Source organism: Parasteatoda tepidariorum, chromosome 3, assembly GCF_043381705.1.
Source record: "Parasteatoda tepidariorum isolate YZ-2023 chromosome 3, CAS_Ptep_4.0, whole genome shotgun sequence".
NCBI classification, from domain to species: domain Eukaryota; kingdom Metazoa; phylum Arthropoda; class Arachnida; order Araneae; family Theridiidae; genus Parasteatoda; species Parasteatoda tepidariorum.
The window spans coordinates 96,497,533-96,520,831 of record NC_092206.1 but is presented as its reverse complement, the minus strand read 5'-3'; the positions used below and the strand labels follow the sequence as shown (position 1 = coordinate 96,520,831).

The window sequence follows — 23,299 nt, the reverse complement described above, 5'->3', positions numbered from 1 at the left end:
AAAAATTTATTAAGTGATACATTAAACAACAATAAACAAATTTAAAGTTTTATTATCTGATTTTAAAAAAATGAGCTATAACTTTTTATATATGCTTTTTTATAATTTTAAGATTAATTTGTTTTTTGAAACTATAAAGTTAAAATGCATATATTTATCTAAATATTTGAAAAAAGGGACAAATAACTGATACTCTTTATAATTATACGTAATTTTAATTTCACTTTCTGTTAATCGTATTATAAAAACATGGAAGACCATTAAATATTTATTCCAGTTTAATTTTATTACAGGTAAAAGTCAGATGAAATTTTAGTGTTTACTTATACAACTCTATTTAATAAATAAAAATATTTTCACAGTAAAATTTATGAGCACTAAATGAAAAAACCCAATTTTCCCCGGGTTTTTTCAAATAAAACCCAATTTTCCCCGGGTTTTTTCAATAAAACCCAGGTGGGTTGGGTTTTTTCAAAAATCCCCGGGTTTTTTCAAACCCTGTCAAGAAAACTGAGATGGGCACAGTAGGCCTTGGCCCTCTATGGGCTGTCGCGCCTCTGAGTTTTAGTTTATTACATATAACAAAATTAAAATAACTTTTTGGATTTATTTCTATTTTTAAGTTTATACAACACTTTTTAATAAATAAAATATTTACACATTAAAATTTGAAGTCACACTAAAAAAAATCACATTAAAGCAGACCCGTGATATGTTACTGTCTCATGAAAGAACAGAACACCAAAAATATAAATTAGTTTTATTGACGTCATGCATCTTGAGGTTTCACTGTATTTATTATATTACACAACATAAATATTTTTTTTCTGTTTTAGATACTGAAACTAAAGATGAGCTCTAGTGAAAAAAAGGGTAGAATTTTTAAGATAATAGTTTTAGGTGATTCTAATGTCGGAAAGACATGTCTTCTCAACAGATTTTGTAGTGGGAAATTTCCTTTGAATACTGAAGCAACAATTGGAGTTGACTTCCTTGAAAAACAAGTTGTTGTGGACAATGAACTTATGAGGGTATGAATGAATCCATTTTTGTTTTTGTTAAAAATATAATTGCATTTTTAGAAGCACATTTTATATCTAAGTTTAACTTTGCTTAAAATTTTCCATGTAACAGTAATTTACAATAAAATACTGATTTCATTTGAAAATTAAAATTTTTGTATTAAATGATTAGAAAAGAAGTTGTTCCAAATTAAATATTTTTAATAAAAAAACGCTTTGAAGATGGTTTATTTGAAGAAAAAAAAGACTATTTTTTAAACTGAGGTGGTAGTTAAAAAAATATCTAGTGTTTATTATTGATATTAATGTTTACTACTTTTCTCAGTTTACATCACACATAAAACTAAAAACATTACTTTCTTTTTAATTTACATTTAAACTAATCGTGTATTACTAGAATAAAATACTTAAGAAAATGCTTTTGTCTAACATATAATGCATATACAAAATAACTTTTAAAAATAACTCATTTATGAGTGAAGGATTATATATATTTCATTGACGAGTCCATAATATTTTTTTTNTTACATTTATGACAACTACATATTCATATAATCCAATAACAATAAAAAGGAATTTAAAATGCTTATAAATTTAATTTTTATAAATATTTGAAAATTTAATGCAAATAAAAAATTTTTTTTACCAGGCATAACTTTTGGTACGCTCGTACAAAAAACAAATCATTGTAAAGTTATGAAAATTTCTATGCTTGTACACATACCTTATTTACATTTAATTAACTATATAAAGTTTAGTTTTTTCATTATAATTTTATTATACATGGGAAGTTTTTCAAAATTTGAACGAAATTTTGCATTTTTTTCAGAAATACTACATTTATTTTGCTTATATATAATATATTCTGTACATATTATGAAACAAACTATTTCACCTGATTTTTCAAACATATTTACATGAGTGTATGCCAATTTTTTGTTGATATTTCATGTAGAAAATTTTTTGAGCGTACCGAAAGCTATGTCTGGTTAAAAAAAAATTATATATACATTAAATTTTCAAATATTTATAAAAATTAAATTTATAAGCATTTTAAATTCCTTTTTATTGTTATTGAATGATATAGATATGTAGTTTTTATAAATGTAAAGTTTAAAGTTTTAAAATTTATTTAATATTAAGAAAAAATGGCTTGTCGATATGGTTGAAAAAATCATTTTTTCGACATCGAAAACGTCTTGCTTCCCAAGAAAATGCTTTTGTCTAACATATAATGCATATACAAAATAACTTTTAAAAATATCTCATTTATGAGTGAAGGATTATATATATTTCATTGACGAGTCCATAATATTTTTTTTATGTAGTAGTAATTTAGTAATTCAGTTACAACTTCTATTATTTCTGTTGAGGTATTTGTTTCTGTTTTTAAGATTGCAATTTCGTATGGTTTTCTTTTTTTTTTCAATTAGTTTTTAAAATTTCATTATCTTTTTTATTTAATTTTGTTAGTTTTAATATTCTTATCATATAATTCTCATAGTTTAGTTTGATGCAAAATATTATTTATATATTTTACTGGTTTTATTTTATATATGTTGTAATATTTAAGTAGAAAGATTGTCTTATGATATGATGTATCAAATCTGTTTGACAACATCCACCAGTCTTAACTATGTATAATTATCTACTTTTTTTATTTATTTATTTTTTGGTTTATGTCTATTTTCATAAATTATGTAACTTATCTAAATAGGCTATTTTTTAAATTTTTATCTGTATAGCTACTATTCTGGGATACTGCTGGCCAGGAAAGTTCCCGCGCAAGTATGGTTCCTCTTTACTACCGCAATGTCCATGCTGTTGTTTTTGTGTATGATGTTACAAAGATAGTATCTTTTCAAAATCTTCCACACTGGATTGCTGAATTTAAGGAGTATCAAGGACAGTCTGAAGACATTCCAAAAATATTGATCGGAAACAAATGTGACGTTATTGATGCTATTGCTGTAAATACCAATATGGCTCGGAAGTTCGCTGGTGACCATGATATGCCTTTATTTCAAACATCTGCTTTTGATGATCGACAAGCAGAGCATGTGGACACAATTGTTATGACCCTAGCTCATAAACTGAAAAATCACAGGCTAAATAAAGCATCATCGTTGTCAAGAAGTTCTGTTAATATTGTTCTTAGCGTAAACGATAAAAAAGCAGACAGTAGTTGTTGTTGCTAATAATCTATAAAACTGTATCAATTTAATTTAAGAGTGCTATTGTTCTCGTTTGCCATGCATTTTTTGAGTTACATAAAAAAAAGAGGGTTACTGTTTTTTTAGTATTTTTTTTTTTTATGGATCTGATAGATTTCAAAAATTTTTTTAAAAAAAAGGCACTAAATTCTTATTTTTTAGAAACCATTTATGTTCAAAAAGATTCATGAATATCAATCAAATTTGATAATAAATTGTGCCACTATTAATAAACTCAAAATAATTAGTTTTTTCATTAAGTAAATTATGGTAATAAATACAGACAAAACGAAAAAACTAGTTTTGTTTTCTGTGCATTTTAATAAATTATATATACATGTAATAAACTGCCCAAATCTTTTTTCCTCCATAGCTTAATCTATATACTAGTATAAAGTAATGATTTTTTTTAATAAGTAACTTTCTTTTTCTGTTCAACAAAGAAAAAAAGGATTAAAAATTTTATATTTGAAATTTTCTTTATGTATACAAAAAACAATTTAAAAAAATATTGCTTAGTGGAAAAACTCAATGATAATCATTCACAAGGATGTAGTCATGAACAAAGCTGCGGTTGGTGCTAACAAAAATATTTTTGTATACTACAAACATTTACAGATTATTGTTATTTATGTTATACTTACTATATGTATCATTTTGTTAACTTAATTTTTTTTTTTAAATTGTTCAATTTTCCAGCAAGTTTATAAATTAATAAAATAACTTTTATGTTTTGCATATAAAATGTGTTTTATCAATATTCCTTTCTTATAATGCCCGATCTTGTATTGTGCGATCTGCGAAATGAGTTGTTGGACAGAGAAAAAAATCTATTTTATATTATTTAATTTTAATCATATAAATCAGACCTTTTAAAAAAAAATTTTTTTCCTTATTTTTTGGTTTAAAGATTTTTTTTTAATCTTAGTTAAACAAAATTAGATGAAAAACGATTCAATATAATATATATTGTATAATCATACCGGCTCCCCACTCACAGTCGTATTTTATTAAAATATAAAATGTTTTTATCACGTTCTTTAAAAATTATGGTGTTTTTTTTTTCTTTGAAAAAATGAAGGAAAAACCATCATTTCTAGAGCGAGTTATCATTCACACATATTGCATGAATCATGCAATATCACATGTCACGTGAGTTGTACTGTTTACAAGCGCAGAGAGTAGTGCATTGCCAGCGTTTCTGATAGCAACATATTCCTTGGCATAATTTTATTAAATATTTGTTGTTGTTGATATAACTGCATATTGTGCTGCATTTGGAAGCTTCAATTGTCAAACTAAATGAGATTGCATCGATAAATTTCATTTTACGTTTCCGGTTAATAATAAAGAACAATTGAAAGCATGGTTACTGAAAATAAAGCTGTACAATTTCGTTACAAGAAAGTATACGGTTTTATGTTCGGACCATTTCGAAGAACATTATTTTAAATATCAAAATTTTACTAATTTAAATATTTATTATAGCAAGGAGCTATTCCTACAAAAGAAATTAATGTATTAAATAATTAGTTTTTACATAAAACAAGGAACGAAGAATTTCAAATTGTACTGATACAAACGAAGGTGAGGTTCCATCATTAAAAGAAGCTGTGAACGTGATAGCTTCTGATTTAAAGTAAGTGGCGTTAGATTTTGCAACATATTTTCATCTACAGTAAAGTTAATTAAGTTAAGAAAATATTAATAATATGATAATGACGTTACTAAATAGATCATACATAATGGACAATTACAGCATATCATAATTTTTTTTTATTTTCATACCTAACATATTGGAAATTCTCTCCTGAAACCGAAAATCTGATTGTTTTTTTCGGCAAATGTTAATTTATTTAGTTATTAAACATTTAAATTGCCCCAAAAGGCCTCCGTAAGTGATGCAATCAAAAACTACCCCTGATTGGTTATGACGTCAAATGTGCCGAAGGGAAACNTCATACATAATTATATTTAATTCATTCTTTGAAATTTATTACACTAAGTTAGGTGCAAATTAAGTTTATACATAACTTAACATAATAAAATAAACTTAAATTAATATGTTTCAGGGACAGCAATAAAAAATTTTATTTTTAAAACTGTCAAAGAAAGAAAATATTTATAATAAAGTTTTAGTAAAGTGCATAAAAAATAGTACAAATACCCTTACTAGATGCATAAATAGTTGTTTAGTTGCATGTAAAAGATTAAAAAATATTACAAATACCCTGACTAGATGCATAAATAGTCGTTAAGTTGCTTGTAAAAGATTTAATTGCTAATCCAGATTGTAATAATTCATTTACTAATCATAATTATATTTTGAATCTTTGAAGGAAAAAAAAAGAAACATAAAAGCTTTGTAAAATAACCTAGTGTAACTTTATTAATCTTTTAATTTGTGTAATAACTTGCTCATGATTTTTTTCTTCTTTACAATAACTCAAAACTATTAATTTTAGAGTTAGCTTTTTTTCTTTCACATAGTGTTTACTGGTATAATATTTGATAAAAGGTTCCTTCTAATAGTAACTAATAATAAATATAAAATATATATGACCCAGAAATATAAAAGCTCTCTGCAATTTGTTATGGTAAGTTACTAAGTGCTAATATTAAAAAAACAAAAATTTTTTGTTTATAATAATAAAAATTACTGATTTCCCTCCATGTTGTATCATCAAATTTAAAAATAAAAAAGTACAAATATTCCTAGTCCTATTGAATCTTAAAAAGTAGTATATTAGCTGCATGTAGAAAATTTAAATACTGATCTAGATAGTAACTATTAATTTAAATATTATGGGCTTAGATATAAAGGCGTCTCACGGTGAACTTGAATCACTGTTTGAGTAAATGGCTTCTATTCTATATCCACGTCAAGTTTAATTATTTGATTTCATCGTACTCATTATTTTACACAACTTCGTAATTTGAAATTTAAGTTCATCTCAAAACAGCGGCGGAAGCATTTACGATTTTTTTAATAGAGAAGATTTAATTACACTTATTAACATCAAATATTGGAGAACTACAGTTATTTTAATTTAATGAAATACTTAAAATTTGTCATTTTAATTTATTACTTTTTACTTCACAGTTATGCGTGCAAATTCAATGATATATTGAATAGCTTGAAAATTAATACATATATTTAAACTCGACTGCAATTCCAAACTGTTTTAGTATTTGATGTTTTTATTTTTGGAAAAAGTTTCCATTATGGGAGAAACTTCTCATCCCTGCTGTAAGTAGTAAGATTTATGTGCTATTTTAAGCAGATCATTATTGCTGCTACTCGGTAAAGATTCTCAAAACAAGTAAGCTAATAAACAGTTGGATTAAAAATGCTATGTTTTGAAAAAGTGTATCTTAAGGCTGTTCATTACGGAACACCCATAAAATACACTTTTAGAAATTATAATTTAGCCTATCAGAAATAATGCATTTATTTGCAGTTTAGCAAAATATTACATTAACAGTTGTACATTTTGTTGATTCTCTGTATATCACTGGCTGTCAGTCCTTTCTTGTCTTTGATTTCCAAAAGCTTTTTGCCATTCATGGAAATCATTGTCTTTTGCTTGCCGTCCTTGGACCAGGCAAAGTTGCCATACATCATAATGGAATCATGATCAAATTTATTGTAGATGATGTTTTGGTGTGCATCAAGTTTAGTGAATTGTGGTGCCATCCCTAAAAAAATAAATCATGCATTCAAAATCCTGAACTCGAAGTATTGGATTGATATGATATCAACAACCTAACTGAATATCACTTAAAAAAAAGAATATAAGGGATAAGAAAAGAAAAAAAAACACAGAAAATAATCAAAGAATCGGTATTAATTAGCTGTTACTTTACGCACAGAAGTGCGTAACGTAGCTAAAGTTCTGAACTAAAAGAGTTTACGACCCCTTTTCAGTTTGCTCCTTAATCCCTATATGAAAACACGTGAACACCCTCACCATATACATAATAATATAACATTAAAACAGTTGACACTATTTTTTAATCACATGAGTTTCAATGGTAACTTTTGACAAAAAAATGATTGATAATGTCATTGAAACTTAATTAAATGAAACATACAAGCCTTTTGTGAATGCCAATAAAATGTTAATATTATGTTATGATGAGAATACTTCGAAATTGTAAAAATTAAAAATCGTTGAAGGTAACAAATGATTCTGAGTTGGGGAGAGTAGGGAAAGACCGGGTATTGGGGTGAAACCGGGTTCATCGATTCTAAACGAAATTACTTTTACGTTCTAGCGGACGGATTCTAAATTACATTCAACTAGGTAAGAAGAAGCTGCAATACCTTTGTTTTCTTGCTGTTGAATTTGTTTCTTTTACTGTGTCAACTCTCAAACACTCCTTATTTGTAGGTAATTACAGTTCCAAAAATTATTCTTATTCCAGGTAATAAATACGTTTACTAAGGATTGATGTTCTAACAAACAATAAGGTCAGCATGGTTCTGTTCCGTTTTGATAATTTTGACGTTTGATTGAAAACCACAGTGGAAGAATGATTTTGTGCGTGGATAGAAAGGGTTTCTTCACTGAATGGCCGATTTTCAGAGTGTAATAACTCTCGAGGAAAACAGATTTTTAACACTATTGATTAATCGAAACTTAGTAATTCTCATGATGCAACAGAGGACATAAACCGTTTGTACCCTTGATTTTCAATTAGTATCTTTGAGGCCAACCCCGTGATTTGTTTTTTTTCCTCTGCGTACTGTAAGTTTAAAAAAAGTTGTCAAAAATAAAGGCAAAATTATATGAATAATAGGAATCAAAATTTTATTTAAGAGAGGAAAAAACATATGACGAATACCAATCTAAGGAGGGCAAGGATAAAAAATTCAACGCCAATTTAATCGCGAAAGAAAAGTAAGAAAAAATGGAATGTGATAATCAGGAATAAAATTTTCTCCCTGCAACAAACTCATTGAGATGCAGTCAAGACTTCCTCAAACATTATTCGTCAGATTTTGATATCATTTTTTTTTCCTACCTCAGCTTGAATTTTAATTTTTGACCCACAATGCATATTTGATTTTAAGATGACTTGCACTATAGAAAATTTACATCGATATTTCTTCTTCTAAGGCTGAAATATTCATTTTTGATCTCGAGTGTATACAGGATGCATAAAAATATTGTAGACACATTGTAAAGTATCATAAAAAATTTATTCCCGGTTCCAAGAAAGTAATGTTATTTTTCCTCAACAGGTGGCAGCAGAATCAATGCTCTGACTATTCAACCCACTAAATAGCAAACAGTAAGTGATGGCTCGAATTCAGAAATCGGTTGATGAAAGTTACCATTTCAAACATTATTAAAATTTTCATTTCCATAAGTTTAATTTACTAGAACAGAAAATAAGTTTGATATTTCAAAGTGTTAGTGCATTTCTTTTTTATAGCATCCTGTACATGGTTTTATTTATTTTTATTTTCACAATTGAAATTGCACATTTAGAACGGAGGCACAAAACATCCTTTATAGGTAGATTACTTAGTAAACTCATGTTTCAGAAAGTGTAGAACTAAAAATAAAAAACACGTACCCTCTTTTATGTTCTGCCAGTAGATGATTAAATATGTATCTCTATCAGATCTGTTGTGTTCATGAAAGAATCCAATTGTGTGTCCAAGTTCGTGAACAACAACTCCTTTGTGGTCACATCCTTTGCCCAGGGACACTTGCTGTTCACCTCGATCGTTCATGCCAACTTGTGAATAACATCTAATCCAAAAAACATTTAATGGTATATTAAGTGATCTGTTTTAGAATATGAAGGATTTTCTATAATCACCGCCTTTATTATATCATTTTGGGAAATCACAAATTCCTTAACCATGAGAAGTGTACACTCTATTTAAATGGGAAAAAAAATCCTTTATAATTCAGCAAAGTTAAATTTTTTCTTCGAAAAACTAAACAACCAAGATTTCTTTGAAAGGCTTTAATATATTACTATAAATAACACCTGAAAATTCCCCGAAACTATTCGGTACGATCCCCCTTTTTTTAAGAAAAATGAGGGGGTTTAAGGTGGATAGTTCAATTTCATCACATTGTTTCCCATTTTTTTTCGTGCTGAATTAAATGAGCTAATCTACAGAGGATCAAACTGATAGTTTAGGTGTTAAAAGGGCTTTACATACAAAAAGTAAAATTTTATGCATATCTGATATTAATGCCTAAACGATTGGGGAAAAAATTTCGCTTTGAATCGAATGAGACACACAGTCAAAGGTTGTTATAAGTCAAAGAGTTTTTATGTATACTTACATTTTTAGACAAGTACTTATGTACGCACTTTACATGCACGCACGAAACTTTCCGGACATGTAAAATATAATTTCTAATGTAATTGTTTTTTGCTAAATTGACTGATATAAACAGGAATCAATAAGATAATGAGTTAAGAAGTTATAAAGGTTTTGTGTACAAAAAATAAAAGTTTTAATCTTGCACCTATTTACGCATACTTACATCATTTACTTTGCTGCGTGTTAGCCCCGTTATTGAGTAGGTTCATATGACTTTCAATTTTAAAGAGGTTTTTAAAAATATGTAATAAGATGATTAATTAGAAAGCATCAAGTGAATTCCAGGCGATTACTGCAATGACGCAAAAATCTAATTGCTGTCTGGCTAATTTTGGATTTATTTCGTGGTTTTTCCTCTATGTAACGCAAGTACAGTTTAGCTTAAGTTAAAAAGTACCTCATATTGCTCATAATGTATTTTGAATCGAAATGTACATATATCCAAAAATTTTCCTGGTCCGGATATCCGATACCCAGTAAAAATTAATTGTACAAGGCCGGCTCCGGGTATCCACAAAACAAAAATTTATTTGCTACTCGGAATAATTTTTATTTTAGCTGTTAAAATCCGATACAAAATTCATTAGTTTAATAAAAAGGTCGCATTAGGAGAATCGCCGAAGGGAGCGAAATGTAGGGCAACTGAAAGCCGTTCATTATACCACACATTTCTATAGGTACCTCGATAAAGAGGGTTAATATTTAACTAAATAAAATTAACAGAAATTTACCCGTTTCCTGCTAAAAGTTTGACGTAGTTTTTTTCTGTAGTCCTCGGTACAAACTTCAGACACGTATTCATGTTAAAATCATCCATAGCATCAAGAATTAAATTCTTTTTGTCCCCTGGAAGAACAAAGAATTACATCTGATCATTAGATAAGTTATTCAGGGTGTTTGTTTTTGGCTGGTATGCCTTAACTGGATGACGTTCGCCTTATGCATCCGGCATTCTCACTTGATGCGCACGCATCAAGAAGCCGCCAAACATCACCCCACACGAAGTCAATTTTGTAGTCTTAACGTAGAAGACTTACACATAATAAAACACTAACATTTTTTGGAAATAAAATACCCATTGTAGATAAAACCAAGGCTTTACCCTTAGTAAAAATTTAAATTGGAATAACCACATAAGTAAAGTTATTGCAAAAGCCTCTGGAATCTATAACAAACTAAAGTGCATACTAGGTCCAAATTCTAAAATGTATCTTAAAAACAAACATTATGTTTACATTACGTACATCAAACCAATTATAATATGTGCAATATTAATAATGTCTCAACTAAAAAGCTAGACACTTAGTTCCTTATTTCATGAAAAACAAATACATTGGCACAGACTTAGGAATAAAAACACTCAGAACCCATTCCTTAACTAACTTTTTAAGACTCAATTTTTTAAGAAAAGCTCAAATTTGTACTACAACAAATTACATCAATATTTTTATAGCAAAAAGTTTAAAAGATTATGCAAAAATATGATTCTTTACACTTTCTTACTAGTTATGTCATTTTATCAGATAACTTCAACTAATCCATTAGCCTTTGACATGGCTTCTAAATGACAAAAGACATGGATTCTAAAATTATTAATTTATGATTGGGATTATGGCACCCGCTCTAAACTAGGGGAAATCTCAGATCACCTGTGATTCTTCTAGGTTCCATAAAAGAATCGCAGGGGTTCTTAGATTTAAGAATTTTTTAACCAGTAATTTCTATAATTATATCCAGTTTGTAATCCGCAAATTTTTTTTTAAAACATTTCCGTTGTTTATATGAAATTATTTATATAAAATATCAATGAAAAAAAGTAGCAAAATTTAAACAAAAAATTTTCTTTCGATAATAACATGTTGAATAAATTGTGAAAAGGAAATTTACCCCTAAAAGAAATTGCATACGTATTTATCAACGAGCAATTCAATGAGATATCTTTCAAGTGACGTAATGTGGGTATCTTGATGCGGATGGTTGTGAAAGCCGCATTTTTTTACGTTAGCAACTGTTCTTTCTATTCTATTTCGAGTAAACCAGGCCCGAAAAGTATCAATTCTCTAAAGTATCAATTCTCTTAAGTGACACATTCTATATTCGTTCTCAAAGATTTCTACTATATATTTCTTATTTAACACAAACATAGGCATGGAGCCATATAGAAAATAAAAATAAAAACCTAATTGTGCATCAAAATTGTCAAATTCACAAGTAAAAAAAAAAAAAAAAAAAAAAAAAAAAAAAAAAAAAAAAAAAAAATCACGGTTGCAATAAAATACATAAACCACTAATAAATCCAAGTTGAGTCAAAGACGCAGACGAGAAAGAATTATATTTTAACAACTTAGATGCGGCGATACGGCGTTGTATTTAATTAACTTCACGTTAATTAACTTATATTGAAAAACTTAGCTTGACTTTAACACGCCATCTTGTTTATAAGCGAACAGTTGGCGCTTAGGTGATAGGTCACCAGTATCTGTGTACCAGTGATCGTCTTCTTATCGAGTTGCAAGTGCCCAATTCAAAAATAAAAAAACACGACTAAAGAAAATTCCAACGTTTATAGCAGTTCTTTTTTCAAAAACATAATTCAACTTATTTTATACCTTTTCAGCACATGCACCACAAAGAAATTTTTTTTTTTTAATTTGAAACATTTTATATATTCTTCACGTTAGTTATTTTCAATACAATTAAGTGTTCATTTTTGTGGCTTGTATATTTATATCTGCTAATGAATTTTTTTTTTCAATATCGAAGCTCCGAAATAAATTGGTAACATTTTTCAAAACACTTTATGTTTAAGATTTTGAAAAAAGAAAAAANAAAAAAAAAAAAAAAAAAAAAAAAAAAAAAAAAAAAAAAAAAGGAAATAGTCATTCTTCCCGGGTAAAAAAATGCTGAGAACCAGATTTAATGATCCCCTGCGATTTATCTACAGATTCGTAATGGACTATAGTGACCTCCACAGTTGAGAATAAATTACTTATTTATTTTTATTTTGTTATTATTTTAATTAGTAATTTATTTTGAACAACCCATTACATTTTACAAATAACAAGTGGATGTTTGAAGGAATGCATACAATAGCAAACTTCTTCAAAACGTAAGAAATTAAGAAAACTTTCGGTTTATGCCTCAGCTTATGGTATACTTACGAGGCGTATGAATAGGCTTAATATTCTAGAAAGTTTTATTATTGTGATTGGAGTTTTTTAAATTTACGCGTAATTTTACCATATATAAGAATAATTTTTAAATTCTAGCAGGTCGTGAGCCTATAAAATGAATTTTACAAAATTAATATAACAGCATAAATAAAGTGTAAGGTTTGCCATGTTTTGAGTGTTATCCCTTATTTGGCTGTATTTGTGTAGAATAGCGCCGTTTGTTACATTTTGGGTAGAATCACTGCAAGCTTGCGGATTGATTTGTTGTTTATTTCGAGACTCAACAGTTCAACTCAACAAATCCATACAAATCCTCTGCGATGGACAAATAACGGGTTAAAGACCCCTCGTCGTGGAAGGTTTTCATGATTTTCCTCACCACGCGGGTTAGCTCTACCAAAAAGTCCTCCACGAAGGCAAATTTCTCCCAATACTTGATCCAGGAGTTCCCTTGTCTTCTGGAGTGGGTTCAAAATTACAAGGCTACGGAGTTGAACATTAGTAGTCGTAAACCCAAAATTAGGTTAGCTGTTTAACGACGGCTATTAAATAAAAAATCCATCACTACAAATTACAATTAGAATTCTAATCACGATTGCAAATAATCAGCATTTACGAATACAAGTAATAATGATTGCTTGTTATTAATTACTTTTAACTATTCATACTTACAGAGCGATCCTTCGATAATGTAGGGGACTTTCTTGTTTGGCCAACGTTTTGCTTTGTGAGGAATGGCATTTCTGTCCTAGAAATAATGAAAGAGTGAGATGGATAGTTACCAATGGCTGGTAGTGATTATATCTATAATAGAATGATAGCTATAGTTAAAGGTTATCATACATTGGAAGACCAGGTATTTTAATTCTCCCCGAATGAAAATCGGTTTAAAAAGTTTTTTCGAAGCTCTTTCACAGAAAAAAAAAAAAAAAAAAAAAAAAAANCACAAAAAAAAAAAAAAAAAAAAGAAAAAAAAAACAGTGAAAGCGCCATATACTAGAAACAAAGCTCTAATTTAAAACTTAAGTATATACATACCACCTTACCGTAATGAATTATCCGGACTTTAGAACAAACAAATAACTTACATTTTTTTAAAGTTATTAAGCTTTTTTTAAAAAGCACCTTTTAGAGAAATTTTTCCTACTTGATAACAATTAAAAAAATCAATAAATAATTCTCAATGTTTGCAAATTTTGATAAGCGCAGATAATCAAGCGTTCTAGGCACAAGCGCTTTTCATTTTTACAAACCGTGGCTTTTCTTCACATTGATGTTTTTCGCCATTTTCAGAATAAGCATACAAGGCGCTGACTACAGATAGGCTAAAAGTGACTTAAGATTAATAAATAAATGTTGAAAATTCACAGCAGTTATGAACTAAGCTATACATTAGGAATACCCGAATTAGGAAAAATTAAGTACTTGTATAAATGCAACAAATAAAAAAAATTTTCTCCAGAGTATTTTGTGATCAAAAGTTTGTTGGAAACAAAAAAAAAAGGAACTAGAAAACAGACATAAAACATTTAACCTTGTATTTAAAATGGCGGAGAGAAGAGGCCTTATCCATGCTACAATTTTCAATGAATGATACACGGAAGGCTGAACTAAGCCATATTCTACTTAGTAGAATGATGTAAAAAAATCAGGAATCCAAACGTTGATACTTAACATTAATAAACAAGAATACTCCGATTATTGATCCCCGTAGTTGTTTCATCGTTTTTCCTCCTTTTAAAAGTCAATATTTTATACAAAAACAATGAATGCTTTGTTTTAAAAATAAACAATTATTATAGTTTTTTTACTAGAACTCTTATCAATATGTTAGATTACTTAGATTTGAAAAGTAATCAAGTGTACATGAAAAAACTAAATGTACATGATAAACTTAAATTTTACTAAGAAATACAGATTGTTTGACTTAATACGAAGAAATTTGAAACATTTTAACGCAAATGTTAAGATTAAACTATCTTTCTCTCGTTACTTTTGACATTAACTCAAGCACGAGCTTTTTAAACATAGAATTTCGAAAGAAAGAAGAAAAAAAATTTCTACTACAATGGATAAATAGCAAATAACTATTAAAAAGAGTTATAATAACAGTTTTTAACTACTTTTAATTATAACAGTTAAAAATTTCTCTCTGAAAATAATTTACGGTTCATTGTATTTTTTTTTTAAATCTTATAGTTTTTGCACTGCAATACAACATGTAGAATAAAAAAAGTAAGAAAAAATTATAGGAGAAAACACTTGAAATTCCAATAAATTTTGAACTTATTGAACGTTTGGAAGAAAAAAAAATCATCATGCTTAGTTTATTAGTAAAATGCTCTTTCATCAAGCCAAATTTCAATTATGGAATTGCATTTTTGAGATTTGTTAGAATCATGGGCATAGTATCTTTACTAAAAATTGAACTTAATAATTCTCTATCTAATAAACGAATGTTAAGTACTTTCCTTGCATCGTACTCCCTGTATTTTTTTCTATACTTCTTCGTAATTGTAATTTCCCAAGTTGGATATTATTTGGCCGGCTAAACGAAATGCAACGTAAAAATTAAACACCCAGAACATCGGTGGCGCCGATGATTTTTTAATATATAGACAATATCGTAGCATTCTTTTAAAACATCAAAGGACTGTAGTAACAGTAATCATATTGGAACAGTATTACTTACAGTTAAATCTATTCCAATGATATCTCCTTCGAACAAATCAGGATTCTGCATGGCCAAACGACTCTCTTCTGTATTGTTGAAAAAAATAGTTCAAATTATTTGTGTAACTCATTATATAAAACAATTACTTATATACAGTTTAGAGCTACTAAAACTACTAAATTCAGTGTCGCGAACGCCCATAGAGAGCCAAGGCCTACTTGACCTTGAGCTCTGGGGTGCAGCTGATGTTCCGCTTGGGTGGTCAACCGGAGGCGGAACCCCCAGTGTTTTAGTCTCCAATCTTGCTTGATAATCATTTTATCGCACTGAAGGGATGAAAGGCTGGTTCAATTTTACACGGTCCTGGCATCGAACCCAGGATCCGTGGCCCGAGAACGAGAAGCGCTACCACTCAGCCACCGGGCGCAGAGCCTGACAAAGACAGGGTCAGATGCCCTGGACCCCAAAATCGAATCGAAAGTTTATTTTAGGTTTCCTTCTTTAATGAACTTTTTTTAAACAAAATATGAGAACAATGAAAAATCCGTCAGTTTTATGTTAGCTTCTTCGAGCGAATCCATCGTATGAGCACAAAATATCTCTATCTCGTAAATCCATGTCTTTCCAGTGCGGAATTCAGCTAAATTTTCGCAATTACGAAGGACAAATTTGCCCAATTAAAAGCTGCATTTTTACCTATCGCAAAATGCAATATGTTTACAAAAATACAGGCTTCTGATTGGCTTAATTCAGCCATCAGCCATTTTATAGCTATTTTAGGCTCTAGTCAATTTTTTTTGTTATATATGTATAATGAGGGGAAAATTTAAATACCTTCATAAAGTTTAGTTCTTCATTACTGAAGCAGTAGGAAGCACCTCAAAGAAGTTTTGACCCCAATCCGGCTAAGTAGGACCCTGACCGGGCGTCGAGAGTTAAAGCAATTTTGTTTAATTTAAGCTTATGATGATATTTAAAAAACACATCCCATGCATTCACAAAAATATTTGAAAGTTCGGATCAAATGTATTCACAATTTTGAGTACTTGAAAACTTTTTATAATGAAGTGAAGACCTAATCACCACTCTTAATATACAGTTTAAGAATGTTTGTCAAGTATGAAATCATACAAATTTATATATAAGGGATTGCAAGTTAATATTTAAATGAGAAAAAAAACGTAACAAAATGTTATCGATGTAATTCCTATGTTGCAGATTGATTCAGTGGTGAATGTTTGCATCGAATAAGGAAACCATATTTGATAAAGAAATTTAATGATAGTAAAACAATAAAAGAAATATGATGGTACGGTATTTTTAAGGATTCTCAATAAGCCATCCATTGAATGCAACGCAAGTGATTACAACGCCCTCTGTTGGTCAAGCAGAAATTTGTAACAACCTATTCTACATTAAAACCATCAAAATTCAGTTTACGTGTGTTAAGAAAATGAAATTCGTTCTCTTTCCTTTAGAAAACGCCCCCGAGCGTTTTTCTGAAATATAAACTGGTTTTTGATTCTCCAACTTATATCTGATTGATCTCGATACTCATTTCTCAAATTTTGAATAAGTCCTTCACTTTATGATTACAAAATTACCTTGCATATTTGAATAATACTTTGGTCCTTGCGTGGTTACTTTGGTTCAAAACAAAACAAAAAAGTTACTAATCTTTGGTGCTCTGGACAAACACAGCAAGGCAAGTGACTTTGGAGAAATATTTTTTGTAACCTACTCGAAGGTATTTTAATAGTTTATGTAAATTTGGTCAACTTGGAGTTTTTGTAAATTTTCGTTAACCTCCATCCTTTAATTTGTATTTGTAAAGAACTCTCTAGGCCATTCGTCTGGAGTAGTGGCGGTGACTATGGATACGAGGTTTAACTATTTCAAGTATTGGGTCATTATTTAAGGCGGGTCGTCGAGAGCAAGGAAATCAGGGGAGAAAAACAGCTTCTCTCTCTGAAATGCGCTATTTCTTGTTTTCTTAACAGCAGATGGCCTTAGTCCTCGTGGCAAGGGGAGTTTTTCCTATAGACAAACTATATTCGTTGTGGGCAAATCAAGTTACGTGACAAAAATAAGGTAGTCGTCAAAATATTTCATTTTGTGACCTTGTTACACTTCATGTAGAAAATCGTGTCTCAGGGTCATATTTTCTATTTCGTCGCCTAGGCAACGATATAATAGTATCGCCACTTTTTAATTACTGCAGTTAAAAAGTATCCATATCTCATTCTAGATCTTACAATCATTATAGTTTTTTCTCTTGCTATATCAATGAGCAAAAAAAAAATAAAATAAAAACCATCTATTTTTTTTTAGCAGTTTGGTCAGAACATTCTTTTTAAAGACGAGTTTGCTTGTTTTTTAGTAAATAAAAGTAAATAAATTAAAACTGGTAACACAAGTGAATTTTTACCAGTATTTATCTTAACGAGTTAGAATCACGACATTAACCATTCATTTCATTCTAAACATCAACCATCGCATTCTAAACATTAACCATTTGCTATAAACTTTATAAAGAAGACTATAACTACAAATTATAGCTAATGCAGGGCTGATACTTACCTGGAAAAGACTAAAAACTGATAATAAGAACAATTTAATTTTTCCCTTTTTTTCGGCATACATGTAAATTTTTTGAGACTATTACAGCATAGAAATGACTTTTATAAATTTGCAATTATATCTTTCACATGATAATAAATATGTAGTAGTTTTCGGTGTGTATCCTTACCCTGAAGGAAGGATTAAAATAGAATGTTCTTACTACCAATTCCGGCAGCAGCTTTGCTAATATTAAAGAATGTATCAAATCATTTACCTGCATTGTCACCAAAAGCTGTAACAATAAGCACCGCTAAAATGCACACAGAGGGTATCATATTGTAATTTAGAAGGGATCGCGATAATTCCTGGCTGACAAATTAATAAAATCACTGATGCAGTTTTTATATAAATGTATTTATCGGTAATCTTTTTTCTTGTTTGAGAATCAAAACATCTGTTTAGCAAAAGCTGTTATTTAAAAAAATATTTATTTGATAAATTTATTAGTCCAGCTGTCTCTATTTTACATTTATGCATAAGCAGTTTCTTTTTTTTTTTAAAGGCACGTGTGACACATGTAGTCGCACTCTTAAGATTTCAAATTTATCAAGAGTCGAAAAACAGCAGATACAGCAAGAATAGTGAGACATTAAAAAAAAGGTTTCTACCTTCATAACATTTAATCTAATCTGAGTAAAGCATACTAAAATGCAATCTTTATTCCTCAATGGACTCGCTTTAAATTGATTTAATTTATTAAGTGCTAGTTTTGAGTAAAAATACCAACTAAAGCACATCGTTTACCATATTTTTGGCGGATTTGAATTTAAAACCATCATTTTTTTTAGGGGTTACAAAGAGGAAAAGGGTGAAAGGGAACAATCCCTCTAAGCATTTTAATCCAGTCAAAGGGGACATGCAATTGACGATTAAAAACACTTAAGTCCATTACCGTTGTTCTTATTTTAAAATAAAACTTTTTAACGAGAAAATATTTCGCTAAAACAAAATATTTAATAAGGAATAAATTATGATTTTGTGACACAAATTCAATTTAAAGTTTCAGTTTAAAAAAGCATTCTTTACTATTAAAATGAAATCATAAATTTTTATGATAGAAAATTTTTTGCTTCCACTTATACAAATATGAATTTAAAGCACGGATTTAAATTTAAATAAATATGCCAACATTTTCTTTATAAGTAAATTTGCTTCATTTACATTGACAGACCCGTTAGGTGGTAGCTCTCAAGAGCAACAGATCCGGGGACCTTAGAGGAGATATTAGAGTAGAGAGAGCCAATCTTTTGTTAGGGTTCTTGTATTTGGCAAAAAATTCATAGCTGGCGGTCGCATCGTACAGGAATATTTTTAAGAGTACCTAAAGATTTTTCTCTCTTTTTTTTGTTTGTTTTATTTCGAATGCTTTCCCAATTTTATTCCTGATTGTAAAAGATAAGTTTTCAAATAAAAATACATTATAGTATGGGCGCTACACTTAATTATTTGCTTTTGATTGCTTAATCATAAAAAGCTAATAACATATTAGTTAAGCATGATTTTGCAAAACAATGAAATAAAAATAAAGATTTTTTGAATCGAAGATACATTTGAAAGTATGTCAAATATAAAGAAACAATTACAAATCATTATATGCGTTAATTATTTTTGGGAAAACGTCATAAGAGATAAAAATCATTGTCTATAAAATGAATCCGCAGTAAAATGCTTAGAGCATAACACACTATTATTGGATGTTGTGAATTCTTCTCTGCGGACATTTACTTCTCATACTTTTCGTCTTATCTCATCTTTAGGAAATCTACGTATAAACAGTTAGTTATTTATACCGTGTGGTTTTAAAATTACTATTGGACAAATAAAATAATAAAGCAACATGCTGAAAAATACGTAACAATTTTTTTTACGTTAAAGAAAACTATTAGCTGAAATATTAGCTATTAAAGTTGAAACTATTAGCTGAAATGATTTGAAAAAAATTCATAATAATTCAGCATCAGATTTTTAAAATGCAGAATATATGTGAATAAAAAATTAGCAATTTTATATTTAAGTTAAATAATTATGTAAATTGTTACTAAAGAACAAAGTAATTTAAAAGAAAATGTTTGCCTTCTATTAGTATAAAGAAGAATTATTAATTCAGGTTCAGATCGATGGGTCAGCTTGTCCATGAAGTAAAGGCGCAATGCTAACCACACGGTACGCAATGCTAACCACGTTGCAGGGTTTGAAAAAACCCGGGAATTTTTGTAAAAACCCAACCCGCCTGGGTTTTATTGAAAAAACCCGGGGAAAATTGGGTTTTATTTGAAAAAACCCGTAGAAAATTGGGTTTTTTCATTTAGTGCTTATAAATTTTACAGTGAAAATATTTGTATTTATTAAATACTGTTGTATAAGTAAACACTAAAATTTCATCTGACTTTCACCTGTAATAAAATTAAACTGGAATAAATATTTAATGTCTTCCATGTTTTTATAATATGATTAATAGAAAGTGAAATTAAAATTACGTATAATCATAAAGAGTATCACTTACTTGTCCCTTTTTTCAAATATTTAGATAAATATATGCATTTTTAGATACATTTTAACTTTATAGTTTCAAAAAACAAATTAATATTAAAATTATAAAAAAGCATATTTAAAAAGTTATAGCTTATTTTTTTAAAATCAGAAAATAAAACTTTGAATTTGTTTATTGTTGTTTTAATGTATCACTTAATAGAAATTTTTTTTGTTTGCTTTCAATATTTTTAAGCATGATTAAAAGAAACAAAATAAATTGTATTCAAATGAAATCTTAAAAATAATATTTAAAAAATCTTAAAAGTAATATTTTAATTTTTAACTGTTTTTTAATTGTGATAAACTTTCTCCAAATAGTTAAAAATTGTCAGCAGATGTTAAGAGTTAACTTAAAAAAAGAGGTCCATTTTTTCCTTTATTATTATTATCATACAACAGATTCAAAGTGTCTACATTTCTCTCTTAGATGGTGATACACTTTTACGAGTTTTGTAGCTTTATCTATTCCTAATCTATTTCGAAGTTTACTCTGCACCAAACCGAAAGTTGAAAAGTGTCTTTCGATAGAGACAGAGGATGCTGGTGCTGAGTGCAAAGAAAAAAGAATTGACAGAAATTTTGTGGAAGCTAGGAATTTTATTTATTTACTTATTTATTTATTTTTTTTGCCATAATTTTCCACTATTTTTTGATGAAAACTGTTCAATAACAGTGTCAAGCATCATTGATTTTGGAAAGTATTCAGGATCGGAAATTTTGGATGCCATAACACGTGGCAGAAATTCTGGATGATGCTTAGAAAGACAGCTTTCTGCTAATTGGTCTTGTTCATCATTTAAAAATTGTCCCCTTGTTTCGGGATCCAGGATGCATATGCTAATAAATGATGTGGCTGAACAGCCTGATTGAATCTTTTTACAAAATGTTTATGGGGTTCTAATTCATCACACGATAGTAAGTTAATTCATATTTCAACAGCTTCTGAAATTGAAATGTTTTCTGATTGAAGCTTTTTTAAAGCTTAAGAAACAATTGATATCTGTTTTTCCCAATTGATAGTTTATTGGTAAAGCCCAACATTATTTAATATTTTTGACATATTATTATTAGATTCATTTTGATGTTCAAGAACAATCTCTTCATATTTATGGTAAATATTGGGAAAAGTTTTTACGCGCTCACAATATGAATTCCACCTAGTATCATTGGGTCATCAAGCAGTTTTATTCATTTGCCCATCCATGTGCTTGATGCACATTTCTAAAATAATCGTTAACTTCAACGATGTGTCCAATGATAGTATTAGGAAATACTACTTTTTGAACCGAATTAAAAAAAAAAAATTTGAAAAAAACCACCAAGTGGGTTTTTTCAAAGCGGGCCCACTTAAGGAACCCTGGTTATATGTATTTTATATTTATTTTATATTGTTAAGTACATTACGTTTCATAATTTTTTAACTCAAGAATTATAAAATATAAATGCAGTAATATAAAAGGAACAATTTTATTAATCTTTTTGTTTTCACACACAATTACTTACTACTATATTTATATGACATATGGATATTACCTATTATAAAATTATAATCTGTAAATATTTATAATCAGTAAAAACTAAAATTTCATCTGACTTGAGTTAAATAAAGAACTGAAATAAATATTTAATGGTCATACATGTTTATATAATAAGATTAATAGAAAGTGAAATTAAAACTACGTTTAATTATAAAGAGTATCAGTTACTTGTTCCATTTGTTTTCAACTAATTAACCCCAGGAAAATGATTTCATTGTTAGATAAATAATTTTAAAAAGTTCTCTTATAGAAAGTTTTATCTTTTTTTTTTAGCCAGAAAATAAAACTGTTTAAATTTGTTAATGTATCACTTGGAAAAAAAGAAAAAAATTGTTTCTTTTAAATTTTTTTAAACATATGAATTAATATTAATAAATAATAACTCTTTTATTAATATATAAAGCATGCAACTATATTTGAAAAATTGATCTTTTCAGACTATATTATTTAAATTTTTATTTGATTTAATATCATTAAAATATTACTTTTTGAAAAAACCCACTTGAAGTTTTCAATAGTACCTACCTACTATAAAATTATGTGAAGATTCGAGTTTCTTTTACTTTACTAACAATAAAAACTTAATCATATAAATCATGCAACTCTATTTGACAAATTTATGCTGCACAATAAAATATAAGTACAATAATGAGTAAATGCAAAACAATAAGTTTTAGTGAAAAAAAAAATTTTTTTTTTTTTGAAAAAACCCACTTATTATTCCAAGTGGGTTTTTTCAAGGTGGGCCCACCCAATAAAACCCGGGCGGGTTTTTTCAAAGTGGGCCCACTTGGCGAACCCTGCCACGTTGCCACTATTATGACTGTTGATCATTAAATTGTGCAAGCTTAACCTTCATGACTTTCAGGCACTCAAGGGGGTATTGTGGGAATTCTTAGCATTAAGAATTGTTAATACTTTACTTATCTTTTATTATTTTTAAATTTTTATTATAAAAATATTTAGTTAAATTTTTAAAACCTTTTTCCGTAACATTTATACATACCTCCAATGAAAGTCTTTTATAATTAATTTTAATCAATGCATAATTTTTCTTACATATAATAATACAGATTTCATATAATAATTAAAAAATTTAACAGGACAACTAAAATGGCAATTTTTAATTTTTTTTATTAAAGTAATATATATGTATATTTAAAATTATAT

At 28.4% G+C, this 23,299-nt stretch overlaps 2 protein-coding genes across 2 annotated transcripts; one reads left to right on the top strand and one right to left on the bottom strand.

Moving 5' to 3' along the window:
- Positions 1–505: 505 nt before the first annotated feature.
- On the top strand, positions 506–3,980 carry LOC107443742 (ras-related protein Rab-33B). Its single transcript, XM_043046575.2, has 2 exons — positions 506–1,031; positions 2,768–3,980. The coding sequence occupies exons 1-2, from the start codon at positions 852–854 to the stop codon at positions 3,218–3,220; spliced, it is 633 nt and encodes a 210-aa protein (XP_042902509.2). The 5' UTR covers positions 506–851; the 3' UTR covers positions 3,221–3,980.
- Positions 3,981–6,671: 2,691 nt separating this feature from the next.
- Positions 6,672–18,368, bottom strand: LOC107443741 (astacin-like metalloprotease toxin 1; the record flags this gene model as incomplete). The annotated part of the gene is given in 6 exon segments (XM_043046574.2): positions 6,672–6,934; positions 8,822–9,000; positions 10,322–10,436; positions 13,436–13,511; positions 15,456–15,523; positions 18,274–18,368. Coding segments are annotated over 6 exon segments (754 nt in total), but the record flags the coding sequence as incomplete, so codon positions are not given.
- Between the last annotated feature and the right edge of the window lie 4,931 nt (positions 18,369–23,299).